The following is a 21,382-nucleotide window of genomic DNA, read 5'->3' on the forward strand; positions in this document are numbered from 1 at the left end:
CATGAATCACAGATCTTACCCAGAACCGAATTTACTGATGATTTAAAGATATAGGTCAACAGATGCAACATTCTTTTCTGGAAAAGCCCCAAACTGTCAGATACAGCCTCCAAAAATATCTTTTTTTTCCCCTTGCATTTGCACTTTAGTTTTGAATTAACAGCAAATTATAAGTAATATTTATGGAAACACTGATCACAAAAAGTAGTTGTTGCAGTGTTAGAATGCTTCTATCTTATATTCAGCTAATTACACAGATAAGAAACTGCTTACATAACTATCCAAATTCTCCAGCCAGTCATGCCTCATAAATGTATAAATTCCAGGCTTATGTACATAAACGATGCAAACAGATTGTATATATCCTCCTCAAATACTTTAAAGGGGAAGAATACATTACCAGCCTGCTGTTAACCCTTTTCTTTCCAATCCAAATTCTGAATTTGGAATTACTTCAGAGAATATGTTAACTCCAGCACAAAATTCAACATACTTTATAGGTTAAATATTTTTATAATTTTTAGTTCAGAGAATGTCATGTTTTCTGTAAGTAATCATGGTTTCTAGAATTTAGTATCTTTATAAATGTTCAATGATGAAGAATATCTAAATAAGATAGCAAGGATGTGTGTGTGTGAGAGAGAGAGAGGTTGAGTCTGCATAATACTTTATAAGAGAGGGACAGTTTACAATTAGATGTACAAATATTAACAACTTACTTTTGAAAGTCTGAAAGATAGAAGAAGATTCACCTCAATATTCAAACAGACTGGGTTCTCAACTATAGGTGCTAACTTCTGTCCCCTCTTCTAACTGTTGCTTTAGGAAGAAGAACATTTGGGTGGTACTAACATATAAAGCCTTGTGTAACCTTTATTGGTTCACTTACCTCAGCTCAGATTCTGAATGTAAGCTGGCAATCCCGCGGTTAAGACGGCCTCTGTGGTCAGGCTGCCCGGATGAGCACCCTTCCAGGTGTCCTGGACTGGGTCACGTACCCACGTCCTCCTCTATTCTGTCCCTCATGGGCGCTCCCAGCCCAGGGTGTCAGCTACATCCAAAAAGAGCTCCCTGACCACTGCAAAGCCTCTGTGTGAGGGCTCTTCACCCTATGCCAAAATAAGAAGTATCAAGTCTTTTAGATTGTATTAGTGGTACTAGGGAACACAGTGCCTGTATGTTCTAGACAGTTCAGTTTTTTAGTTTTCTAACATGAAATGGGAAACATACTGTTTGTGTCCATTTCCTAGGTCACAAAGGACACACAGTCATCCCACACAGCTCACTGCTGGACCCTGCTCACTGCACCCCAGATGCCGAGTGGAGCCTCGGGTTTCCCGGGTCTGTCTGTGATGCCTCAGTCAGCGTCCACCGTTTAGCATTCAACAGACCTTCTCCCGTGTCTCTCCTTGAAAAGGATGTGGTTCTCTCAGACTCTTTTGGTAAGTGGAATATACCAGCTTAAACCTATTTAAATATGTTTTCCTAAATTTTAGTCATCATGGAAACAGGGAAAAAAACGTAATATTTATATCAGTCAGAAAGAAATCAGAGAGGAAACAATTGACACCCTTAAAATGGGTGTGTTGGAATATTAAATGCGTGAACCAGCATGACATTCTTCTGCTTGCGAACCTTCAGGCAATATTCTGACAGCAGGAAAGTTGATGTAGCCCTTAGAACAAGAGAGTTAAAATAAAATATATGATTGTTTTTGCCACTAAAGGCAAATGCTTTTGATTATCTTTGCTGATTAAAATGGGATGGGGGGAGCATTTGCTAGGTTAATATCTGCACCAGGTGCCAGAGCTTGTTGGTTCACTGATTTATTTCAGTAAAGATACTGTACCTGGCTCACCAGATGTGCTCAATGCTATCGTCTGAATAGATTGCATTAATTACCATCGTTATTCATCATCCATCTGGCATTTGCACCAGCCAAACAGTCGAATTAAGTGGGGATGTGGTAGGAATGCTGATCTTTGCATTGCCTAGATCTTTCACGATGGTACTAATATTTGTATTTCCCCCTCAAGGATTTGGAATTGCCTTCAGTTTAAATCTTTGTAAGGGGGTGGGAGGTATGCTTCCAGAGTGTGAACAGTCTTTGCTACCAGATTTACTGTCATTCTATTAGTTAGGGAACCAATGTGGGAACTTCCAGTTACTAAGTATATCTCTTTCCTCCATACCTGACGTAGGCTACCCTAACTGGCTAGATCTATATAGCTGTCTCTTTGTCATTGCATCCAACCATCATCTGTCTAGGAGCTATTGGTTAAAATAACTGTCTACAATTAAATATTTACAGACACTGTTCTGATATCTACATGGACTGCAGATTTTGGAAAATAAAAAAAGGATAGATGAATCAAAGATTTGCTAAACAGATCATTGTCAAGTATACTTTTCTACATTTTCTGCATAAATCTAAATGATACAGCTTCTTGATGACACTGTGTAAAACTGCAATCATCAAGATCTAATCTAAACATAATAAAGAATCATAAATATATAAAGACTTTATCAAATGATCCAAGCACACTTATTTCTCTCACTGTAATGTCACTGTTAACCATTTTTCTTCCTAAGTGATTTTAAATACTACAACATGATAAAGTATATATACCTTAAACTATTAATTTTTAAGCATTAATCTTTAAACATTTCAGGTCTCTAGTTTTTGTTGGTGGTGGTGGTAGTGATTTTAGGAGAGAGGAGTTTTTGTGTTTTTACATTTTTGTTCAAGAAGTCTAGCATTTTTTAATTAATAAGATTGTAGCTTTCTTTTGAAGTCTCTCTGTGCCATTTGGCCTAATCCCTTCAAGTATTAAGGTTTTTATTTAAATACTAAACTGTGAACATCATGAGGAAAAGATTTATAAATTCATCTTTTTGCTACCCACAAAGCTCAACACAGGACATTGCAAATAGTAGGGACTCGGTAAGTATTAAATTGCAATGGAATTAGTTGCAGTGCTCAGACCAAATTGCAGAGGAGAGGAAACATCATGCCAGGCACTTTATTTTATAATGTGATATAAAAAATAAATCACATTTCATAGTCAGGCAAGTTTGACTTTTTATTTAATCTCCATTAAGGTCAAATAAAATGATTTGCTACCAAAAATTAAAATCAGAAAAATGAGATCACTTGTTCTGATTTTATATGTCTACTAAATGAATAAAAAATTCAACGATTACACTAAATGAATGGGAAATAAAGTTTGGTATAGCTTAACAAATATCCTTATCTCACGCATGATACATATAAAGTTAGACCAGATGGCAGAGTAATCGAGACACTTACTCTTTATGATAGTTTTTTTAAATACATTCAAAGAGTTTATATTTCAGTCCAAGATATCTAAAATCAACATATTGAGAATGAGTTCACTTGAAAAGAACCAAGGAAAACACAAATAACTATGAAAAGTAAGAATTAGTTTTATATTTTGAAACAGAATTATCAAGGAATGTCAAGCTAGAGTATAATTCCATGCATCAGAAAACTTCAGTGGGGGTTGGTTCTGCCAAACAGAGAAAATTCTAGTGGTTTTGGATGAGTTTTGTAAACTCTTGTATAAGTTACTTATTTCTTCACGACAGACTATCCCCAAATGCAATAGCTTAAACCTACATTTATTTTCACGCATGCATCTGAGAGCTGGGTTGGTCGATCTGGGGTGGGCTCTGCTTGAAGGTGAGGATCCAGCAGGCTCTGCTCCTCCCCAAGGGCTGAATTCAGGTTGCCCCATGTGTGTTCATTCCAGGGTTCAGGCTGAAGGGAGAGCAGCTACCTGGGGGAGGCTCTTTGTGTTACAAATGTCAGAGGCTCAAGTGGGCAAGCCTCACCCAGCAAACTCTTTTCAAGCCTTTACAGTGTTCTGCTGATACCCCGTAGGCAAAAGAAGTCACCCATCAGAAGGTCAGGAAAGTTTACTCTGCACTCAAGGAGGGGAAAAGAGGGGATAATTGCTGAATAATCCAAATTGTAGTTCTTATACATTGCAGGTCTTTCAGAACTGTTGTTTTCTGTGCTTCTGTTCATGGCCTTTCCAGAACTGACACTAATTCATAAGCTTCAGAGTTAATGAATTTGCTCCCCTTTAATACTGGATTTTTTTTTTTTGCCTTTATCCCCCAAAAGAAAAGGATGACACTTGTTTTATAAGCTTGCTTTTAGTTTCTCTCTCCTAAATTGTAAGGGAAGAGTTTGGAGCTTTAACAGAAAATTTAGTCAGAGTTGAAAAGAGGGGGAAAAAAAGAATATGGGCAATTAATCAAAGATTTTTTCTTTATATTATAAGAGATATATTGAAATCTTCAACTGAAGTTGTTGAAGGCAGCTCTCTTCTGACCAAAGCATTATTAAAGTAAATAGTTTTTCCCATCACAGGTAATTCAAGTTCCAAGTTTGTCATTCACAAAATTTAGAGTATCATGGCCAGTGTTAGTGATGGGTCTCGTTGTAGCCTGGTTCCCTGAGAGCTCGAAATCAAAATGTTCTACTAGTACTCATTATACAGATTTTGATTAACTAAAAAAAAAAAGGAAAATCTAATAATGAATCAGAGCTTATGCTTGAATACTTTGCAAACTAAGGATTTTGAAGAATGAAGTTTCTAAAAGATTATAAATGGAATTATATTTTAGATCAATGATATTTAAAGAATTGAGTTAATGTATTTAAGCCCTTTTGTCACAGTAGGTGTAATCATCATCATGTTTCAGTTTTATCCTGCCCCTGAGGAATAAAGGCCCCATCTCAATTCAAAATTGCAAGGGAGTGCTCGCTTCGGCAGCACATATACTAAAATTGGAACTATACAGAGAAGATTAGCATGGCCCCTGCGCAAGTTCGTAAAAAAAAAAATTGCAAGGGAGAAAACATTTTATGTTTCAGTTAAGTATAATGTTAAATGTTGGAGCCTTTGGTTAACAAAGACACTTAGTACATATGTACTGAAATGTTATACCACCTTTTTAGAGACTTCAATAGACCAGATTAATATTTCACATTTGCACTTATGCATAAAGGAGACATTTTCTAGAGATAGAGATTACTATTATTTGTTTGTTTTATGTTTTCCTACAGGCACAAGCATTGTTCCCTTTCAGAAAAAACGACTAACTCATATGTCTGGATGGATGGCTCTCATTCCAAATGCAAAGCATATTAATTGGTATTTTAAGGATGTAGATCACATAACCAACATTTCATATACATCAACATTCTATGGATTTAAGGTAATTAAAGAGCTATAAAATCCATCTAATAATTACGCTTGCATATTATTCAAACTCAGCCTGTTCTTGTCCTTGCACCAGTTGTTAGGCTCAGAATGCCCTTGTCTCCCATATCGACCTTTCAAAATCCTGCACTTCCTTCACAACTCCCCTTAAAACTAAGCCAAAAAGAAAAACCTTGTTGAAGAATCAAAAGTAAGCAGTCTTTCTGCCATATTCCTGTAGTACTAAGCTTGTGCTCTGTCATTATTATCATGATAATAACTAACGTTTGTTGAATGCTTATGATGTTTCAGGTATCAGTTAAGGACTTTATCATTTGTATTATGAAATACATCATGTGCAGAAAAAAGCAAGCCAACTCCAGTATGTATAGAACCTAGCTCTATCTGAATCTAATATTCTGCAAATTTTTACTTTTGATTTTTTTTGAAAGAAGTTAACATTTTAGCTGAAGTGGACATCTCCTGTATGGCTTACCATGATTTCTTTCCCCACTCACCACCTCTAATGGTAACCAGTATTCTGAACTGGGTGTTTTCATCCCCATTCATGTTCTTCTACATATCTGCAGCCAAAAAAAAAAATACTTATCATTGCCGAAATTAAACATTAAAACATTAAAAATTACAGAAATAAAATATTCTTTAAGTGTATGTGTGTGTGTAGAAAGACTTTCTTTGTTGTAGGGTAGAGTTGGCATTATTGCCATAGATGTATGAATTATTAATAAACAAAATATAAATACAAGATGAAAAATAAACTAAAACCAAAACCTAAGTCTAATATTGGGGTGAATTGCATGTCATTAAAGTTCATGTATATTATGCAGGATATAAACATATAAAACAAGTTACCTTTTTTTGCATGTTTTTATAGGAAGAAGACTATGTAATCATATCTCATAACTTCACTCAAAATCCTGATATGTTTAATGTTATTGATATGAGGAATGGCTCTTCGAATCCATTGAACTGGACTAGGAGCAAGAATGGAGACTGGCACCTCGAAGCAAACACTAGCACTCTGTATTACTTGGGTGTGTATTAGGCAGGAGTGATTATTTTATGTAACGCTTTGTCTAAAGGAGGAGAAAAATTGCTTAAGGGCAAAGTGTGTTATACAATGCCCTGTCTGTAGTAGGATTCAAGAAATGTTTGTTAAATGAAAGGACTAGAAACTAAATTTGTGCTGGAAAAGGCCTTGAGTTGAATTAAGAACTTACATTTTGTGTTTGGAGATAGCACCAATGCTCTTGCATGTGATCCAGCACTTTACAAAATCAGAGGACATGAGTAGGATGGAAGCTGTTACATACTTTGTTTCCATTTTTACTATTTAATTATTTTTAGAAAATAAAAACATTTAAGAATAAATTATAAGTCCTAAAATACTCATTTTGTCAAGATATTTTGATTATGTGCTTCTCATTTTGTCAGTATTTCTCCCTGTGTATTCCATGCATTTGAATTATACCAAGTTACTATCTAAAGAGTATTTTCAAATTGCCATGATTTTGTTTACATTCAAGTCCTTTGATCGTCATGTTAATCTAAACTGTTTTACTTCACTTTCAGTGTCAGGAAGAAATGACCTTCACCAGAGCCAGCCCATTTCTGGGACCCTGGATCCTGATGTGAAAGACGTTGTTATTAATTTCCAAGCTTACTGCTGCATTCTCCAGGACTGCTTTCCTGTCCCTCCTCCATCAGTAAACCCAGTTCCCCGGAAGCGACCAGACACATATAAGTACATAGCCCTCTGTTCAGTAACACCTTCAAATGCAGTTGACAGAATCTTTTTCATTTATCACCACTGCTTGAGAAAACAATGCCGTCCTCCTGCACAGCACTTCCATACACATCACTTCACTTCAGCCTTATAACCACCCTGATGAGAAATTGGGAAAATGTTACAAAATTTATGTGTGCGTGTTCTTGGTAATCTCAGACTTGCAGAATGTTAGAGCTGGATTATTAGACCAGCTTCCTTATTATTTAGGTGAGAAAGCTGAAGCCCAATGACTTATGTGACTTCGATAAGATCATAAAACTTCTCAATGACCCATCTGGAACTGCACTAGAAACAGTCTTCTTGTTAATCCAATGCTGTCTTAGCAGGTAGTGATTCTTTCTCTAGAATAACTGTCATGGTCAAATCATATTACAGTTTATTTAATTGTATTTCAAATATTTGATTTCCTAAATGTAGATTAATTCTTCCAGTTAAAAGTAATTTTTCTATTTTTGAAATTTACATAGCTCTTCACCTTTATTTCTCTGATGAAACATCACTTTCTATCTTGCATTATAGTAATTAATATACATGATGGAACTAGTACATTAAGGTGCTAGTATTTCAGACCCCTAAAACCCTGGTCCTGATTTGATGTATATTTGTATCCCTTATGGAGAAATAATAACAAAATAATGAGAGTGGTGATAGAAGTAAATACTGATGCTATAAACTAAGTACAGCCCAATGTTATTTAGTTAGTGAGTTACATTTCAAAATATACAGATGCTGCAGTAGTGGCTGTTGTACAAAAGAGCAATAATAGAATTTGTTTACATATTCATTCAACCATTAAAAAATACTTACTGAGCATCTGCTGTGCACCAGGCACTGTGTTGAACTCTGGGAAGTCAATTGTGAAAAACATAGATGTGGTCCTTGTAAGATAAATTTTAGCTGAAATAAGCAGGTGAAGAGAGGCAACAAAGGGCCAGGTAGTTTATTTGAATGCCGCTCCCGGGTGATGTTCCGCGGTCTGGGTACTACAGGCTGGGGAAGTCACACCCAGTCAGGGATGTGGGGGCTTATAAGGGATTAGGAGGGGGAGGAGTGGGCAAGCTATCGTAGGGGGTGTGGAGAGGTATGATTGGCTAAAGGTGACATAATAGACAACTAGAAACTTTTTTCCTTCCAAGAGGGAGGAGGCTGACATCCAGGTCTTAGTTGGCACATCAGAAGGATGGAATTCAGGAAGAGCTGTCCCCTTTCCATATAAGGCACGGACCTTGGGGTCTGGTCTGTTCTCCCCCTATGGCATCTCTCTGTTCTGTTTGCATGTCCTTGTCTTTCCTTCCTCCAGCCTAACAGTCCCTTCCCTCAACACACATTCTATCCAGACACATATGCCAACACCAGCAAACAAAGAAACAAAAAAGTAAACAGAAGGTAAAGTACCTGAGTGAGTTACGATGAAGGTTATAACAGGAATGGTTATGGGGCCAGGACAGAGAACAACAGAGTAGCGACCTCCTTGGGCAGGATGGTCAGGAACAGCCTATGAAAGGAGGGAGCATTGCAGCTGAGCCCCAAAGGATGGGGAAGAGCTGTCAACGTGAAGGGCCAGAGGGGAAGTTTCTAGGCCAAGGCAGCAACTTGGGCAGAGGCCCTGATGTGGGAAATAGTGTGTCGTATCTAAGAACTGAGAGAAAATCAGCATGGCTGGACCCTGGCGAGCAGAAAAATGGCCCAGAAATGTGTTGGAAACAGGTGTAAATCAGACCAGTTCATGCAGACTGAAATAGGAGAAGCCTTTAAATGACTGTGAGCTAAGTGCCGTATTGCAAATTACATTTTGAGAAGACCACTTTTGCTACTCTGTGAGTATTATAGTGGGACAGAGGAGAAAGCAGGGAGGCTCACAAAAAAACTCCGGAGGGCTTTATTATAGGTATAAGCCATCAAGGTTATTGCTCAAAAAGCTCTGAGGTGGAAGGTAGATAAAATTATTAAATGTTTAATTAATACATGTTATGACTCGTGTAATAGATTGGTCTACACCAAGGTAGGCAGAAGTATATGTAGATAGTCTGCGTGTGTATATGACAGTATAGGTTTTCCCCCCACAGTGTGAATTCTGCTCACTGAAAAACCATTCTTCTATCCCTCCATTCACAAAATCTAGCCTACTCTATTCTTTTTTTTCTCTTTCCCCATGAGTAGTATCATGCATAAGGGTCTTTAAATGGACAAAGGGTGCTTTTTTCTTTCACTTTCCACCATGTTTAATCTTACAAGGAAATTTAGACAAAATCATGGTCTCACAAATAAGGATTCAGTGAGAGAAAAAGCAATTCAGACTGTGGATGGGAAGGAAATTTTCTTCAGTGGAGAAAAAAACTAGCTGTGCATGTTGAGCATTTTACTACATGTACTTATTAGCTTGTCTACTTAGTGAATTATAAACTAGTTCGCATGGTCATTCCCAAAACATCTAGTATAGGGCTGCACCCTAAGGAGATAGTCACTAAATATATAGAGATGATACTTCAGGGAACTATTTCTCTTTTCTTTTCAGCTTATGGTCAAATGACTCTTTTTGGCAATCATCTCGAGAAAATAATTATACCATACCTCACCCAGGAGCAAATGTGGTTATTCCTGAAGGCAAGTACACAAACATAAACAAATATAATGCTTGGCATTTATGCAACATTAGGATACATACCACAAAGTTAGCATTGCACTTTTTTGTAGCACACCTTAGGGAAAGAGCAAAGATAAAGAGGTGAATTCCTTTACTATGTCCTGGATACTAGATCTAGCCTTCTGGGTTTTGTGTGGATTTAATCCTGAATATTAAGAATACATATTTTCTGGGAGAGAGAAGTCAGCCACTGTGTAGAAAAAGGGTCACAAAGGGCAAAGCCAGGACTCACTGTTAAGGTTTTCAATGTCCTACCTATAGGTTATAGTCTATGACTTATTATATATTTCTTATATTAAAGTATTGTTTTACAGGAACATGGATTGTAGCAGACACAGATATTCCACCAATGGAAAGGCTCATTATTTGGGGGGTTCTAGAGCTGGAAGATAAACATAACGTGGGTGCTGCAGAGTCTCCTTACAGGAAAGTTGTTCTGAATGCTACCTACATATCACTGCAGGTAGGAGTAGGGGTCTTATAAATTTTACCCTTATTAATCAAATTCTAAAATGTTGGACATTTGCTAAAACAAATTCTGAGAAAGCATAGTCAATGCATGCGAGTAAGCACAACTGGCTCAAGTCCATGAAAAGCGAGCCTCAGGTAAATCCAGTATATTTCTGCTGTCCATCAAATTATGGACTAGGCATTCCAGAAGGAGTAATTACCAGGCTACTTTTTACTGTGAGGTTTGCCCGTTTTCAGTCCTACATAGAATATTTAAATTATTATTAGATAAAGCTAAACTCACAACTTGCCCCAACAAACAGAGAATCTCCAGAAGTTCTGAGGAAAAAATGAAAGATTTTAAGACTTTTCATTTTTTTTTAGGAAACAAACAGCATTTCCTAAAATGTATGGGCCTAGATAGAATTATGAGAGTGGGAGCTGACTAATAAAAATATTTTAGTTGCTTGGAACAATCACCTCATTCTCTCATAAACCTCAGATGGTTTTGAGCAAGTAACAGTTTAATCAATTGCATTGTTTTGTCTATCTTTTATTATTGTTCACTAAAAAGAATGGCTGAGCCAAAAAGCTATTAAGCACCATTAAAAAATAATAAGAGTATTAATTTTTCTTTGATAAAACTTGGCCTTCAATGCTTTAAAGGTTTGTGACATTTTGATTAGGTGCACAAGCTTTGAGGTAAATTAAAGCTACGATTGAATCTTTACCTTTCTGTTGGTTGGGTAACCTTGAGGAAAGTTACTTGACCTCTTTTAGTATCAGTGTCTCACTTATAAAGTGAAAATAATACTTGTTCATGGATTTAGTGTAAAGGTTAAATGATATTTGTAAAGCTGTGTATGCTATGCCTGACATAGAATCAGCAAGTATTTAGTGGTAAGTATTATTATTGTAACAACAATGACACACAATTCCATTAGCTTGGATGTAAGTGTGAAAAGCATATTTTATGTATGCATATTGTGATAAAATACAGTGTGATATGTACAAATAGCACTAGCATAGGTCTTGGCAGGTCTCAGTTTTAGATTCAGTTCTGACAGTAAGTAGATAATGATTTGACCTTGGAAAAATCATTTCAACTGCCTGTCCCAAGAGGAATGGGTTAAATCACTTCCAGCTATAACACTGCTCTTTGTATGACAAAATTCACTCCTTTTTACTAGAAGAGGGTGCCAGTGCTTTCTTAGTTCCTTTTTTATGGGAGGAGTTTTTTTCTGCTCAGTTTTTAAGTATTAACAATTTTCTGTTTTACTGCAGGGAGGTAGATTAATTGGTGGCTGGGAAGATAACCCTTTTAAAGGAGAATTACAGATTGTTCTTAGAGGAAATCATTCTACTCCAGAATGGTCTCTTCCAGAAGGACCAAATCAAGGATCAAAGGTCTTAGGTATGTGTTTCCAGATACCAAAAGTGTCATATCAGTTTTTAGAATCTATTTTAAAACATAGAGCACTTAAGTACTTGGTACCAGTTATGATGTTATGATATCAGAAGCTTTCACAGACACTTATTTACAGTAAAGGGTTATAAAAGAGCAGAGGTATTTTAAATTAAGTCATGCCACATTAAAATAAATGTACATGTGTATATTTAAACCAAAATATAATTCATTGCAAACTAACATTAACAAACCTCCCCATATGTATCTTTTTTCTCCAATCTGTTTTTTCTTATAATCTTTCCTTTATATAAGCAAGAATGATTTCATACTTCAGTGCTTTTCCCCTAAAAGGTAACTTTTCTACACATTTTTCCATTTACAGTATTAAAAATCAGTGGATCAGTTGACTCTGCTCTTAACTACCCTATCACAACTTTTGCTGAATTTTAACATCCCAGCTGCATTTGTATGACTGTACATATTCCTGTTTGAGCCTGGAAAACAAAGGAACTGAAAGGATTTAGTTTGGTCATAATTAGTAACTGAATTTATTAATACCACTGCATATTTTTTTAAAAGATGCATATAAGCAGGTACTGCATTTGCCCTAGTACAATTTGTAAAACAGTGATAATCAATAAATAAGGGCATAGAAAATAGCTTGAGATTGAATCAGCTCTCCACTGGCAAATGTCCCAAGGCAGACAAATTCCATCTTATGAAAATTTTGCTTTTGTGTGTTTATTTTTTTATTTCAAAAGTAGCACTGCAAATGACACACACAGTATCAAAACAAAATATTAAGAAAAAATGTACATCTTTCCAATTCTACCTCCTCTTGAGAAAACTAGTATCAGTTAGCAACTTTTTTAGGTCTTCTTATGTTCTTCATTGATTCCTTTATTTGTATTACATGTATTTATTTATGGTAGAGTAGTACTGTGCCTTTTATGAAAAATATGGTCAAACTAAATATCTTACTATGCAATTTTCTTTCCTCACTTAACATATTGTAGATATCTTTCCAAATCACTGCTTATAGATAACACTTTTCCTTTTTATAGTAGATTGCTGTATTAATATATAATAATTTATTCTGTTATTCTCCAATTGATGGGCATTTGGATTAATTCTAGTTCTCTAATATTTCCAAATATTGTTGTAGTAAACATCCTTATTCATTTATCTTTAGGAACTGGCTTTAATTTCTATAGACCAGATTCCTAAAGTGTGTCGAAAGGTCAAAACCTTCTTAGCCCTGAGCAGAAAACCCCAATTCATTCCATTCATTCTAAAATGTCCAGTCACTTATTAAAACATATTAATGAACTATCTTTTATAAAAAGGCTAACATCTAACTCAGTTCTGTGTGGTGAATAAATGGGAGCATGTCTTTCTCCCTCAGGGGTGTTTGGGGAGCTGGATCTTCATGGAATTCCACGTTCAATATACAAAACCAAGCTCTCAGGAACTGCAGAAGCAGGTTCCAGAACCCTGTCTCTGAGGGATGCTGTGGACTGGCAGGTAGAGGAAATACCATGTGGTGGAGAGTGAATACACATACCGGGTCGACTTGAAAAGCCTTCTTCTTTATTCTCATGGGCATTTATTATCTCACATGATTAACCAGGGAAATGTGTATTTTATAAACAACTTGCCCTCAAAAAGCTCACCTGATGACAAGCATTTAAAAATTGGAATCTCAAAGATCCTTCTAAATATATAAAGAACATTATGTATATACTAGTCATGAAAGGAAAATCAGGAAAGATTTTGTGTAAACAATTTTATATATGTCTTTTACTTTTCAGGAATATCAAGTGATAGTTAATTGTGTAAAAACAAAATCTGGGAAAATTTTTCTAAGCCTTAAGAATATTATACTGACCAGTTTTTAATAGAAATATGAATATATTTGCCTTTATCTATTTAATTTTTTAAAGTATATTGCCTGTGATTTTCTTTAATGACTAAGTTAAATTTAAGGAAATGCTGAAATAATTCAAAATTATAATTCTTAACAGAAAGCACAGAATATTTATTTTTAGAGACCTAAACATATAGTTTGTTTTATCCTTAAATTTAAGGAAATGCTAAAATAATTCAAAATTTAGAAATCATAATATCGGTCACAGCATATTTATTTTTAAAGACCTAAATGTATAATTTCTTCTTTCTGATAATGCTGCAATTGCCAACTAGATATAAACTATATAGATATAGATATAAAATAGATACAGATATATAAAATAGTTGTTGTTAAGAAATAGAAAACTATTTTAAAAATTGTTCTTAAACTTGGAATTTGAATTTTTCTAAGGAGAGAGAAGAGATTGTGATAACAACCACAAGTTATGATTTCCACCAGACAGAAACGAGAAGTATCATTAGAATCCTACATGATCAGAAAACTCTTATTCTCAATGATACACTTTCCTACACTCACCTTGGTAAGTGGCTGCTTTTTAAACAAATAGATGCATAATTAAAATGTCTTGAAATATTCACACTTTTAGTGCTTTCCTTTGTAATTACAATTACTTGATAAAAAAGCATCTCACAAATATTTTTGAGGAGCATTTCATTCAGATTGGTGCTACTAACCAAGGGGACCAATAGTCCCTGCTGTGTGCATTCATTTGTTCAGCAAATATTCAGCAAACACCACTGTTTCACATTCCATGGAATAAGGCTGGAACTTACTGTTTTAACAAGCTTCTAGGTGCCTGTTTTGCACCCTGAATTTTGAGAAACCCTGATTTGAGAGTATCTTTGTCCTAATTTGTTTCACTCCCTTGCTGTAACTGCATTTAGATAAGCTATAGGAAAATGGTACAGCTGTAAATTCTCAAGACGAGGGAATTAATCAGAATCATCTGAAGATTATGGGATCAGGGCCATCCCAGCACCTCAGGCTTTCCTATTGGACATGCTACCTTTATCTGAATCCCAGGAAGCAGAAGCACACAGGAGTACAGTGTTAGGAAAGCCATTCAGATGCTTCTGAGGCAACTGTAAGGTGGCAGGATAAATGGGCAGATATTTGACCCTCATAAAAAAGAAACTTATAAGAGCATTTTAAAGCAGTATATAACACATATTTTTCTTTAAATCAAAAGTAAAATGTTACATTGAAGAATATTAACTGTAAGACAAATGATCTTGGCAGTTTGACACTACATATTCTTTTAAATTATCAAATATTTCTCTCTGCCTGAAATGCACCTGCTTGTCTTAAAGTTTTGAGTAAGATATCTAGAATTTAATTTAGGTTATATTTTATAAATCATTAAGATGTAAATGTTCAGACTGATATGCTACTACATATTTATAAAGAATTGTGGTTGAGGTTTAGGCATCAGGAAATATACCTACCTATGTGATGCTGATTCTCCACAGGATATGGGGCAAATTCTTTCACTTCTCTACCTCATTTCCTCATCTGTTAAAATTATAAGCTTCGCAATTTGCCTTACAGCAGTGTTTTTGCATATAATAGAAAATGACTGCAAACTACCAATTAAGTAATAACATCATAATTTCTGGTTATAAAAACCTTTTGGTGTAAATGAAATACTTTTGATTAATTCCATTTTAGAAATAAAAAGTATCATACTTTAGTCTGCCATCTGTATATGTTTAAGCATGCAATTCTAAATATTCATGTTGATTTTTGGCATATTAGAAATGTATGTGTCCTATGAACTGTAAAGAAACCCCAAACAACAGAGGTATTTTTTCTGCATTGGTAATAATTTAGCTGTCTTTACATTGCAGCTGAGAGATATCATGTTCCTGGAACAGGTCAGAGCTACACATTAGCAGCTGATGTTGGGATACTGAGCAGGAACATCAAAATATTTGGTGACGAGTACCCTGGTTGGTACAAGGAATCTTTTGGTGCACGAGTCCTGGTCAGCACATTCACTGAAAATATGATGACATTTAAAGGTTGGTACAAATTCAGTTTATCTTCTAAATGAAATATTGCATGGTTTCTTCTATGTTCAGTTAGTTCTTAAATAATTCTCTTTTCTATACAGTTTCACTTATTTTTAAAAACAAAATTCAACTGAGTAAAACTGAAAGATCTTACTGGCTTTATTCAATGATTCCTGAATCAGGCATCATCCAATCTAGCAGACAGAAAGGAGCTCCGAGGAGCTGTACAAACTGAGAAGCTTTTGTAGACAGAGGAGAACAGGAACAAGAAGAGACACTAGGCAAAAAAGAGGATTGGTTACTGCAAGGGCCTGTTCCAATTTGCAACAGCTCTAATTTTAGAAACCTTTATATTGAGCAAGGAGCTATCCCACTGTAATTTCTACCTATTGGTCATTATCTGTCAATAGAAACTTAACTGATGCCGATGATGATAATGATTATCATGATGCAGGATTACAAATGCCATACTAAGCATTTAACAGATATTATCTCACTTACTCCTCATAGTGCAATAGCATAAATAATTTCCCTCTCTTAAAGATAGATAAATAGATGATTAGAGGGGTGAGATTGCTCTGACCTTGGATATGAATCCACATCTCTTTCACTTCAAATCCCATGATAGACCCTATTCCCACGACAGCCCTTTCTTGCTCCTACAGATTGTTTTGTGATGTAAGAAAATAAAACACATTTATGGCCCAGATGATCTCTAGGAACCATTTCTTCTTTGTCTCTCTTGCTCATCTTATGTTCTCAACTATATACATCCAATTGTTGGCTCATGAATCTCAAGACAGGCTTTTCCCTTCTACAAAATGACTCTTCTTCAGTGCATTTCATTAGATATCAGTTTTTGAAACAAGGAATATCCTCTACTGTTTTTTTACCAGCCGTGAATCTCTCTGCCAGTTTCCTTATATAGAAGTTAGGAATAATAAATGTTCCTAACCCACAGGATGTTGTATGAGAATTAACCCATAGATTGCCTGTTAAACACTTTGTACAACACTTCGCTCAGAGTAACCCCTCTAATGGATTGTTACTGCTTTTATTACTAATCTCTGAAACTGCCTCTTGACACCCCAGTGGTACTTTTAACAAATTGATTAGCAGATACTTGGCAATGCTTATTCTGGAAGAGATTATGTAAAGATAATGCCCTTAAAAGCTCTTTAGAGCATCAAAATTGAAATGACAGGTAAATTCTATCTCATGCCTTATGTCATGCATTCTCCACAGACAATATTACCACGAAGAGGGTGAGAATTGGTACTTGGGAGGCAAGAAAACCTTAGATAAACAATGGTTTATGACCCTCCAAAGGGCCACTATACATTAATAGATGCACAGTGTATCTGTGGTATTAAAATTTCATGGAGAGGGGATGTTATTGGGAAAATAAAATCCCTAAAATGGCTCTTGTGGGGGGCAGTGAGAAAAAAATGCAGAAATACTTCCTTATTTGGATTAAAGGAACAAAGAGAAACGAATGAGATTTCCATGAAGAAGTTGAAAACAAATTTTTAATTTGGAAAATCAAAACTTTTGTAGCTGTTCAGTATAGTTAATTGCTTCAAGAAAACCAATTTTGTAACTCTTCCCCCACCCCCCGCAGGAAATGCAAGAATCAGTAATGTGGAATTTTATCACAGTGGGCAGGAAGGCTTCAGGGATAGCACAGATCCAAGATACGCTGTAACATTTCTTAACCTAGGACAGGTTTGTACTATACTTTTAATTTTTACATGCATTCAAAATAAAATATCTTGATTTTTTTCATTTAACTTTACTCATTAGCCACATCCCAAATGAAAAGCATGTTTATATATCCATACCACTCTCAAAAGTGAGAAAATGAATGTGCTTAGAAGGCTGGTGACTTAAGAAAAAGTGAGAGAGAGCATATTTCTTGTGAAAATGAAAAATTAACTTGTATGTTTGAAGCTGAAACCCCTATCCTACTCATGTTCCTAAAGACATTTGAGTTGTAACCTCTTGCCCAGAGTATCTACTTTTGTAATTTAAAAAATTTCCTGCTTTCTCATAAAATAAAGTATTCTGAAAAATAATTTTTAGTTCCTTAGCATTTTACAGGTAATGGTAGAAATATAAATGCAAGGGAAAATTTTTAAAAGTTTTGTATCTGCATTTAAAATAAGCATAATTTTTTGCTTTATTTAGTCATGAATTGAAGATCCATGGAAGTTTCTCAGGATTAAAAGATTTATTAGGAAATCATCTCCTTTCAGGGAATATAAATCAAATATTTTATTTATCAAGATTTGTTTTCTGCAAATCACCTATATCAGTTTTTTCTTTAAATATATTTTAATTTTATTTTTAAAATGCTGACTGAATCCTGCTGTTTTATAGACTGAAGAACGGGGCCTATCTTACATTCGAGGCTGTGCTTTTCACAATGGCTTTTCCCCAGCAATTGGTGTGTTTGGGACAGATGGATTGGACATAGATGATAACATCATTCACTTTACAGTGGGGGAAGGTAACATAATATTTTCATCCAAATAACATGTCTTTCTGAGACAATCTTATCTGTAAACTCTAGAGCTATGCTGTCCAATAGATCTTTCTGTGAGAATGGAAATAGTCTATATCTGTACTAATATGGTAATTACTAAAACCCTTGTAACCACTGAACAATTCAAATATGACTTCTGTGACTGAGGAACTGGATTTTTTATTTTAATTGAATTAATTTAATGGTACTTACTTTACATTTAAGTAGTCACAGGTGGCTATGGCTATCATATGGGGCAGTTTCAAAAAGAATTATTTATCAGACCATGATCTTATGTGAGTTATCTATCTAATCACTAACACTTTAAATTAGTATGACTTTTGAAATAGTCCTCAGATATCAATAAAAATTATTACCACAAAATATTATTTTATAAAAATTGTATTTGATTTTAGGAGGTTATTCTTTCTTGAATGTCATTATGAAACATAATACAAACTCATTTAAGATGTATAAAATTTATGTGTGTCTTAAAATCTGATGTGGAGCCTGTGAACCTACATGTGTAAGAAGCACCCCAGAAGATTAATTTAGTCCGTCTATTGAAGAGATAGAGTTTCTGTATCAAAGCGCTCAGAGGGCTTACTCTAAAATCTAAAAGGTTTATTTGTAAGGCTTAATCTTGAAAAGTAATTCCATGGAAAAAAAATGAAAGACATTCTCCATAATATTCATTAAAAATGTATATATGTACTGAGGGATTTCATGTTTTTTCCAGGCATAAGGATATGGGGGAATGCCAACAGAGTCCGAGGAAACCTGGTTGTACTTTCAGTTTGGCCAGGAACCTATCAGAACAGAAAAGATTTAATGTCAACCCTTTGGCATGCAGCAATTGAGGTAGTATGAATAAATTTATAATTTATACAGAAGTATGTAAAATTATAATTTATAATTTCCTTATTGACGATTATAATTTCTGTAGAAATTATAAATCTCAAATCTCAAAATGTTATTGAAAACTATTTCTTCCTTAGGTAAATATTGGTATACTAATAAAATGACCTAATTAAAGGAATGAATGAACTTTCTTTAAAGATGTGAGCTCCAATAGCCATTCAATTTTTTTGTGTTTATGTCCATTGGTTTTAAGAGTTACCTTATTTCTTTGCTTCTCCAACATTATCGCTTTCAAGTTCTGGTGAAAGACCTCTGCTGCTAATTGAGTGCCTTGTACATATTACTACTTAATTGTGAATTTCCTTTCCTTTCTGATATGGAAAATTAGGATGATAGACAATAGAGTCTCTAAAACCTCTTTCTTATCTAAAATTCTTGTGATTCTATTCTTAAGGTTACTTACTCTTATCTGATATTACTACCTGGGTCCTTCTTGTTTTCCATGAAGTTTCTTCAATTACTGTAGGTCTTTAGATGTAGAATGAGATTACATGCAAGAAAATAGAAACTACAGAGAAAGGATTTGCTAAGGAAACATAGCTTCCTCTTGTTTTTATTTTATTTACATATACCATGGGCATGAAAAAGAATTAAAATAGTTATCTTTGAAATGTGGGATAAGGATTGAGTTTTGTTTTTGTGCAACTAATTATAATCATTTTAAAGTAAAATCTAAATGTCTGGAACATAGTATACATTTATGAGGTAATAATCCCCTCTTTTTATCTACTTAGAGATATTAGAATGTAATCAAATGTTAATTCTAAATATTTCAATAATCTGTATTTTTTAAGGAAAAGGTATTTTACTTTTATGAATTCCATTTGACTATGTTTATCAAAATCTTTAAAACTAAAGATGTTTGATATGCTTTAAATAATTGAGATCTTGACTGTTTTGCTGACACCATAGGCAAGAACTAGGTCTGTGTTGTACGCTTTTCATTTTCTGCCACTCTGACTTGGCTCATAATAAAACCATGTAGTAGTTATTTAACATTTGTGTTAACCCAGCTTTTTATTATAGCAGATGTTATTTAAATGAGTGAATGCCTGTTTGAGTCTTATGGTCTACTATAGTTGCAATGGTGGTTTTTTTCTTAATAAATGAAATCAGTAACAGAATGTAACCGAGAAGAGTGATAAGATCCTTGTAACCTTGTTATAACACTGGAATATGATCTATGGCTTGTAAATATTGGACCACACCCAGTGGATTTTGTGACTGAAATAAAAAACAAGCCCTTTAATGCAATTTCCTGATAAAGTTGAAGGTATAGTGTCTCTCTGACAGTTTTACACCAAGAACCTAATTTCAGTATTTTTTTGTGATATAAGTTGAAACAGGTGAAAAACTTTTCCTCCTGAAAATGTAGTCATAATTAATTTTCCTATGTATGTTGCATACTTGTTCTCCTTGTGTAATTGTGTATGAGCCTGACCCAGAGCATTTACTTTCTCACTGTACTAGGTAAACAGAGGGACCAATACAGTCTTACAAAATAATGTCGTGGCTGGATTTGGAAGGGTGGGATACCGCGTTGACAGTGAACCTTGCTCAGGTAAGTCTTTTGCCACAGACTCACTAAGACTAAGAAATAACTTGTCCAAATTTGTTAGAAATAAATAATTGTGGTTTGTCAATTCATATGTAATATCTCCTCCTCCTGGATAATGGAAGAACTAAACAGGCTAAATTATTTCAAGATACCATTGGGGTCTAAAGAAAATATGGACAGACTTTTAAAGATTACCATTTTCCATGTTTATGACCCAAAAACTCAAAGAGTAACCAATTCTTGATTTGGCTAGCATTGGAATAATGAGTACCTTACTCTACTACCACTTTCACAGAAGCAACATTTCTAAGCATAGAGATACATGTGTATAGGTTTATGCCACTCTTTATGCTTCCGCTTTAAAGGAATAAATGCTCCTTTTTTATATGTTAAAACCTGCAAGTATGAAAAAGTAAAAAGGACATAGACAGTTCTCAATACATTTCTATCAGATGAGTAAAAATCAAGAATTAACTGAACAGCTACTCTCTTGGCAAGACAGTAGGGGAACTGGAACATCGATGGTTGAACAAAAGGATATGATCCCTACAAAGGGGCATCTGCCAATAGCTAACAAAATTATAGGGGCATCTACGTACAGCTCAGTATTTATACTTTTGGTAATCTAACTAACATTTGCCTCTACAACACTTAAATACTGATGTGTGAATGAGTTCATTCATCATGCATTGTCTATACTAGCAGAAAACTGAAAGCTGCCTTGTGTCCAATAATGTTGAACTAGTTATATAAAGCCAGACATTGGAGCACTAGGTCTAAAAAAGGAGAAAATACATATCTATGTTTTGATATGGAGAAAGTTCCAGGATATTTTAAGTGATAAAAGGAGGTTGCAGGATGGTATATAATACTGTTTTGTATATAATATGG

General features: G+C 34.8%; 1 protein-coding gene and 1 non-coding gene across 3 annotated transcripts in view; both read left to right on the top strand.

Moving 5' to 3' along the window:
- The window catches only part of PKHD1L1 (PKHD1 like 1), a 135,959-nt gene that overhangs the window by 83,404 nt on the left and 31,173 nt on the right, over positions 1 to 21,382 (top strand). For both annotated transcript variants that reach the window (XR_012128360.1, XM_073229966.1), the window contains exons 50-63: positions 1,251 to 1,442; positions 5,099 to 5,250; positions 6,130 to 6,289; positions 6,828 to 6,999; positions 9,560 to 9,648; positions 10,003 to 10,151; positions 11,423 to 11,552; positions 12,952 to 13,070; positions 13,867 to 13,996; positions 15,324 to 15,497; positions 17,110 to 17,213; positions 17,868 to 17,997; positions 18,752 to 18,873; positions 20,404 to 20,494. Coding sequence is in view for 1 of the 2 variants with exons in the window: in XM_073229966.1 (XP_073086067.1) it covers positions 1,251 to 1,442; positions 5,099 to 5,250; positions 6,130 to 6,289; positions 6,828 to 6,999; positions 9,560 to 9,648; positions 10,003 to 10,151; positions 11,423 to 11,552; positions 12,952 to 13,070; positions 13,867 to 13,996; positions 15,324 to 15,497; positions 17,110 to 17,213; positions 17,868 to 17,997; positions 18,752 to 18,873; positions 20,404 to 20,494 (1,914 nt within the window). In the remaining variant the exon portion in view is untranslated. The remainder of the gene's footprint in view (positions 1 to 1,250; positions 1,443 to 5,098; positions 5,251 to 6,129; positions 6,290 to 6,827; positions 7,000 to 9,559; positions 9,649 to 10,002; positions 10,152 to 11,422; positions 11,553 to 12,951; positions 13,071 to 13,866; positions 13,997 to 15,323; positions 15,498 to 17,109; positions 17,214 to 17,867; positions 17,998 to 18,751; positions 18,874 to 20,403; positions 20,495 to 21,382) is intronic.
- On the top strand, positions 4,790 to 4,898 carry LOC118971039 (U6 spliceosomal RNA). The gene has a single exon (XR_005059292.1). It is a non-coding gene; the product is annotated as a U6 spliceosomal RNA (small nuclear RNA).

This window comes from Manis javanica, chromosome 2 (genome assembly GCF_040802235.1).
Source record: "Manis javanica isolate MJ-LG chromosome 2, MJ_LKY, whole genome shotgun sequence".
Lineage (NCBI taxonomy): Eukaryota > Metazoa > Chordata > Mammalia > Pholidota > Manidae > Manis > Manis javanica.